This window comes from Cottoperca gobio, chromosome 12 (genome assembly GCF_900634415.1).
Source record: "Cottoperca gobio chromosome 12, fCotGob3.1, whole genome shotgun sequence".
In the NCBI taxonomy this organism is placed as follows: Eukaryota; Metazoa; Chordata; class Actinopteri; order Perciformes; family Bovichtidae; genus Cottoperca; species Cottoperca gobio.
The window spans coordinates 12,927,531-12,934,688 of NC_041366.1; the positions used below are offsets into that span (position 1 = coordinate 12,927,531).

The 7,158-nt window shown below is 38.3% G+C and overlaps 1 protein-coding gene across 1 annotated transcript; it reads right to left on the reverse strand.

Annotated features, from left to right (window-relative positions):
- Positions 1–2,099: 2,099 nt before the first annotated feature.
- Positions 2,100–5,223, reverse strand: edf1 (endothelial differentiation-related factor 1). Its single transcript, XM_029445391.1, has 5 exons — positions 4,937–5,223; positions 3,901–3,952; positions 3,567–3,727; positions 2,828–2,921; positions 2,100–2,733 (listed from the first exon to the last, which is right to left on the reverse strand). Exons 1-5 carry the CDS (start codon positions 5,012–5,014, stop codon positions 2,672–2,674), a joined length of 447 nt encoding a protein of 148 aa, XP_029301251.1. The 5' UTR covers positions 5,015–5,223; the 3' UTR covers positions 2,100–2,671.
- Positions 5,224–7,158: the final 1,935 nt, after the last annotated feature.

A 7,158-nucleotide genomic window follows, 5' to 3' on the forward strand; every position in this document is an offset into this window, starting at 1 on the left:
GGGAATTCAATTTGAAGAAGTTGTTAAACATTGATGGTAAATAAAAGAAAAGGCTAGAATACATATTTATAAATAACCACACATATCTGATTAATATTTATGTCATACTGAAAGCATGTTCAGTTTCCTAAATAACGGAATAAAACCCTTGTTAGAGTTTCTGTACTTCCTTGTTGGTATATTTTCTTATTCAGAGAAAACGGTTGGACTAAAATAGACAAAGAAATATAATGTAAAGACATTTTCGGTAGACAAACATAATGACTGTGTCCCCACCCCACCAATTAGTCCCTACTGTGCATCCAGCCATAATTACTTTGTCATTTTGTCCATTCCATCTAACTTTCTTTACCCTCTGTGAAAACTACAATCTCCCGCATGTAGCCAAAAAGTGCATCAAGATACTTTTTTTTTTTGCACGCACACATGCGCACTAAATAAATAAGTATTTCTATATCCCCCATTACAAAGGCAAAACATATAATTATATGTGCATGTGAGCATTTCTTAAGAAACAGTCGTCTCCCCCTGTAACCACATGCATGCAAGTATGTATACTTAAATGACTGTGAATGTTGCTCAATCTAGTAAATGACATATTTAACCCACACTTATATATTCACCCCACTAACAGTTTGGATATATCATGCTCTTTGTTGGCATCTAGGATTGTCCCCCGTCTGTGTCCTTGCTGTTCTAGTTCCAAGTGTTGACCTCATGGCCTGTGGGTTTCTGCTCAATGCTGTTTGCAACATTTAGCTGAAGCACATATAACGGCTGCACATACTGCAACAGCATGCTTTACATATTGACGGATTATGTGTTTAGGGTATAGGTTAGTCCCTTTAATACACCGCTCAAACCCTGAAGACATGGACCGGCCCTACAGGCCTTTTTGACATGTCACAGTAGTTCTGTTTAACTGCATCAATGTCAGGGTCTTGGTATTGTGCATGTTGGCACAATCCAGTCACAAACATGGCATCTCCAACTATTTACACATTTAAAAGTGACCTGTGGGATCATCTACCCCAAACAAGCGGAGGGTACCGCAGGGTCTTATCTCACCAACACCAGAGATTGCACTGGACGGGCTCCATGGAGGTTTAACATGAAAGAGGTATTCATGGTTTTTCCTGCTTGACCTCTGTATGCTCTTTTTGTCTCTCCGACAGTCTCACTCGAGGAGTGCCTTGTGCAAATCTTGGTTTACATCAGTACATGAATGTATTGTGTCCCACTTGCAGTTCCCCTTTCCATGCTGCTTCTGCAGCAATAAGGTCCATGAATCTTTAATAAAACAGAAGGCAGCCTTACCACTGGCACAAGTAAGTAATTCTCAAATCAATTACCCATGGTAGAAGAGGAATATTGTAGAGAAAGAGACAGCTACTTAAAGCAAAGCTTCAAGGCCTGTCATTTTAGTGTTACATACATAATGTTTGTAAGACTCCCAAGTAGACTTTAAATATGCCTTGACATTTTAACACCACTGCAAAAGGTGCCGAGATTCTTAATGGACACTGTTGTTTGAAAGATGCACCTGTGCTCTATTAGGAGTTGTAATTGTTTACATTTATAGGGCAAGATGAACTTTTTGGAAGCCAATTTATTTACTAATCTTTTCATAAAGCAGAAACAACTTTGCACAAAAGCCTGAAAGCAACACAAAGATGTCATACCATACCACAGTTGAACAGTCCCAGTATATTTCTGGTAGTATTCTGACACCTAGTGGATAAGTATTAATACTACATTCACATTTACAGTTGTTGCAGGATTTTCTCCCAACTCCTTAAAACGTACAGAAATCCAAATGTAGTTTTGATTGAAAATTAAGTCAGTTTCTAAACGTCTTGCCGTAGCACAAAGGTCAGGAATACTGGCATTTCTAATACGTGTTGTACATTCAAAACAACTGGTTCTGCTTTGATTAGTGCCTTTGTCATTATGAGGTAACAACTCCTTGAGAAGTGAATCCTTTGTCAGCATTTACAAAATAATATCTACACTTATGACAAAACTGCCAATATTACTTTTTAGGACACTTCACCTTTTGTTATGAAATCATCGTGGCTACAAATGCACACACACAGAAATGTAATGAACTGCCCAACTTTATTTGTTAAAATCATAACAAAGCACAGCATTAAAACATTAACACTGTAATGACATCCACCCACTGGCTCAAGTGTGTGAAAGAGATGCAATCAAGCACTTTTGGCTTAACATCATGCTTAGAATTAAGCCAACTAAGTCAGACTAGTTGGTTTGGTCATGAAAAATAATTCTACTTTTTAAGTTTACATTACTATCAAAAAGTTGAATTTATCATGCCAAAGCCTAAGCAGACATAGGTGAAAAGAAGATTCACAGAACTTCCGAGTTTGTGACGTTGAAAAAATACGTTCATTCATTTCATTACGTGGTCAAGAAACAGTTTCAGTATGCAGCCTGTAATGTAGTAGAGCACCAGGTCCTCAGGCAGGACACAGGTGAGATCAGCCCAGGTAGAGGGAGGGAGGGAAGGAGGGAAGGAAGGAAGGAGGGAGGGAAGGAGGGAGAGGAGGAGAGTTTTTGGAGATTGTTGGAAGAGGGGTGGGGAAAGAGTTCTGGTTTCAGAAACAGGGAAAGGGGGGACTTGGGGAGGGCTGATTTCGAGGCTTTGTGTTCATTTATTCTTGGTTTTTGGCTCCAGGGGTAGGCCAATATCCCTCCCACGCAGTTTCAACCCTGTTCATGACAGAAGATGAACATACGTGTTATTCAACTGGCAATTGAGAGATAATAATCATAATCATTCAATTTGAGCAAAGAGTATTCTTACCGATTGCTCTCTCTATCTTGCCCAAGACCTGGTTGTTGGGAATTGCTTTCCCACACTCGTAGTCCGCGATGACTTGAGGCTTCTCATTAATTTTCTGAGGGAAAGATTTGGAGATAAATTATTTAGAATTTGGTTTAACCAAAAGCCGGCAAAACTACTTCAGCATGCAAGAAAACACTTTATGTAGCTGGTTTAGTTTCACACTATTGCAGAAAACTGACACCAACATGTTTCAAATGACTGCGGTTTTCTGTACCTGAATTTTTTTTTTTAAATAATTAACAAGAGGAAATGGTCTTGTAGACATTGTTTCACTAGCTATGTGATAAGAAGAAATGATGGTTAGGTTAAAAAAAAAAGGAGCTTAATGTGCAGTACGATCATGTTATACGATACTAAGTATATTATTTCAATATTCAATATTTCAATATTGTTGTGTGTAGTTACTTGTTTTATACAGGACTGTGCATAGCAATTGTTTTACACATGCAAAGACTTTTAAAGCACTTGCTAAGATACTGTATTCAATTAAGGAGGCAGTGACTCATATCTTACATCCAGTCTTTTGGCATGGAAACACATCAGGCAGTCTATTTTCTACTTGGCATTTACCTCCAGATAGTGTGATATCAAATGTGTTTTATTGTTACTTGATTAGCGTAATCTTTATTGTTTGGTTTCAGGTTTCAGCAGCACCAACCGTGTTACATGTCAATATAAGAGAAGTCTGTATACTTACAGTGGCCAGGTCTTTCTGGGTCAGACCTTTCTCCTGTCTGCCTTGCTGAATGTACTTGCCCACCTCTAAGGGAACCCTGTCATGGTGCAGCTCCTCTGTCTCCCGGTCCAGTTTGGATGTGTTCTTTGTCACAAGATGCTGTTTGTTCTGCCCTGCAGACCCTGTGTGACAAGCAGTGGATCAAAGTAATGTTGGGGCATCATCCAGGGTGGAAGACAGGTAAAAAATATCATCATTACAGCACAAGCTGTTAAATTCATTCATTGCTTGTCATGTTACATCTGCAGAATTACTACTTGGAAATGAGAAATGTGTACAGAAAGTATGAATTTACATTTCTTGGATGTCTCAACATCGTGCCCACGTCTCTGAGCAGCAGTGATTGCCTAGAGAAAAGATGGACATGTACAAATCTTAAATCTCAAAACATATTCCAGATTCATTGACTGTATGGTGTATTATGATCAGGATCAGCTTTTGGCTCATTATTACCAAGCATGTGACGAATCTACTTCTCTAAGAAGTATGACGCATAAATTAAACAAAAGTCAACATGATCAGACCTGTCTGAGCACAACCACGCCAACTTAACAACCGGTTAGGCTGTAGCTAATCTACAGAACGGATCGTAAAAAAACACATTTTCTAAAGTTATATATATATTAAAAAGTTACAGTCAGACATCCGCATGGGGGTTGGGCATGAAAGCATAAACCTTTTTATGGAGTGGCGTTAGTTATGAGTGACTTAGCTAACTATAGCCGGATATCATTTGTAGGTTAGCTGGCTAATGCTAGCTAGCTGTCAGTTGGTTACTGTCGAATATTTAAATAATAGTTATTTTACATAGCTAAACTGGACCTAGGTAATAAATACTGGGTGTGGTTTGGTTTCCCAAAGACAATTTAGTTAATGAAGTTGTGAAAACTGCCTTTAATTTGCACTTCGGGACAAAGCTAACAATTTGGCTATGTAACGTTACATGAACTTGGTTTCAGCTACCTCCTAAGTTTGATTTGTTTATTATACTAACACTAACTGCTCATATGAATCACTGAATCGGACCAAATATCTAACGTCCGTCAGTTAACTAACATCCCCACCGTTATTAACAGTTTGCTGCAAGAGAAAAATACAATGTCCACTGTTGTTGTTGTTAGCTAGCTAATCTAAACCACGCATGAGCGATGTTTGCTGGTCGATTTAACCAGTAACCACGTGTACCACATTTTACTAATACCGTTGGCCGAGCCGTTAACTCGAGTGTTCACTATAACCTGAAACCTTTCGGTTAGTTTAGAGGCTCCGTGGTTAAGAATATGCTTCAGAAGAAATCAAAAACACATACGAAGTGAGGTGTTCATGCTAACCTGCTTAGATTTGGCCTGGGCAGCAGTCGGCCCCTTCTTCCTCAAGACAGTCACGGTATCCCAGTCACTTTCTGCCATGTTTTCAGGGGTTTACTAGTTACCCGTAATATTAAATATAGATACAAAAATAAGTACAACTCAGTGTTTTTAAAATGACCCTTTAAAAGAAGGTAGTGCTACTTTAGCGAATCAGACCCTCCTTCTAGAACTATCACCCACGCGTCCTACCAAAGCTTTATTTACAAGAGTGATGAACAGAGACATAATGGAGGAGTTTCAGCGGCGACCTCTGCTGGTGGAGGCATCCGCACCATCAGCTTTCTAACCGTGAGACATTACAGAATGCCTGATTGCGTAATTAAAACACACGTTACATCAGACACCTATTACAAAATACCAGTGTGTTGTATCTGTTGGATGTTTTGAGAACAAAATCCACAAATTGAAAAAGCCCAGGATTTAATAATGAAAGCTAACAAATTGTCTACATAGTGATTTATTAAGAAGTAGTTTAGAGAACACTCTGAATTTGTATTTCTTATATTACTGTATGTTATGTGTGCAATGTTTTTTTTTTTTTTTTTTTTTTTTTTTTTTTTTTGTTTTTTTTAAATCACGCTAAATTAAAAAATAACAGTTTACAAAACTTTACACACATGTAGCATGGAGATAACATGGACATACTGAAAAGATAGGATAAGCCATGATTTTATTAAAAGATCTAGCAGGACAAAATGCAAAGTATTACATTACATGTAAAACTTAAAATGTTAAGGATATGTGCAAAGAGTTTGGTTTTTAATGATCAATTTGGTGGAAGTAAGCTGTACAATAATTAATAGCAAACTTGGTTGATCTATAGGTCACCAGTTACAAGACATTTCAGAGGCAGCATCACTGTTTCGTCTTGTGCGAATGGGGGACCAGTCAAACTCCGACTGGGCGTCCTCAGCCTTGTGGAGACGTCCACATCGGTAGCCATGTCTAGAACTCTGTTTCCCTGACCATGTACGAGGCTTGGGATTCATCTGGAAAAAAAGATAAAATTAGTACACTGATGTGTTTCCAAGTCTCAGAAATAGTCCCAAGTAGAAAATGGGAATTTAATAATTTTCTAACTTTCAAAAACTATGATGATCAAAACGAAAACAGCTAGCTAAATCAACTCTGTGCAAAATCTGAATGCTGTTGGACGACCCGAGTCAATTTCAACTCAAAAATCACCTACACAATCATAATTATTTCTGCATCATGCTCCGCTATTGCTAGTTCATTGCAAGTTGACAACTGCCATATGTTGTTTGTGTTGCAATTGGTTTGTAGTAGTTTGATCAATAACATATTTGTTTGGTAATATGCTAAACTAAATCACAATAACTGAAATAGTAAAAGACCCTAAGGTGGCTTCTGTATTTCTACTCCAATGTGAAGGACCCGTCGTACTGTCTGGAGGGCCTGTGGAGCTCAGGCGGTTTAAGACCCATTTTTATAATTATGGCATAACATACTTAAATACAACTTTTGCATGCACATTTTCATGATCCCATCAGAAACTTTTTGATTCTCACCTGGATAAAAACAGATGTGTTCACATCAAGAGTCTCCACTCGCTCTGACATGTGATTCAACCACTCCAGGTGTTCAGCGATAGACTGGGTAAGATCACCGTTGCTCTGTATTAGAAGATATTAATGTCAAAATAGAAAAGAGCTCAAGGAAATTTAGTTTTGATTAAACAGTTTTTATTATAGGGATTTATTGCATGCCAAACATACCACAGACAAGTCATCCTTCAGTTCAACTACAGCAAGGCGAACATGCTCCAGTTTGTCACTCTGCTCTTTCAGCCGGTCGTCAAGCTCCTGCATCTTCATCAGAACTTCATCCGGCCTGACGCCGCCCTTGGTCGCCATCCTGACTCACAGAAACACACCGGTTATTCAAGGAAAAATTAAACATACTGGTTTACGACAAGAATATAAAAAATATATATAAATGTAATTTTCAGCAAAATCCTGAAACTCTCAAATATTTTTTTTTCTATTTAGTGTGCACATTTTAGAAATAAACCCTTTGAGCTCAACATATTGTTAAAGGGTTACTTGCAGATCATTTCATGTCTTTTAGGTACAACCACCAGATGGAGACACAGCTTTGATTCCACACACATTCCCTTTGGAAAAAATGTCCTCCAGTGAACCCTTCTGTGCTGCAGTGGAACA

Coding starts and splice junctions, on each gene's coding strand:
- edf1 (XM_029445391.1), bottom strand. CDS start 5,014: ATGGCAGAAAGTGACTGGGATACCGTGACTGTCTTGAGGAAGAAGGGG. Junction 3,953..4,936: donor CCCAGGCCAAATCTAAGCAG/GTTAGCATGAAC, acceptor TCTTTTCTCTAG/GCAATCACTGCTGCTCAGAG. Junction 2,922..3,566: donor CCCAGAAAGACCTGGCCACT/GTAAGTATACAG, acceptor TCTTTCCCTCAG/AAAATTAATGAGAAGCCTCA.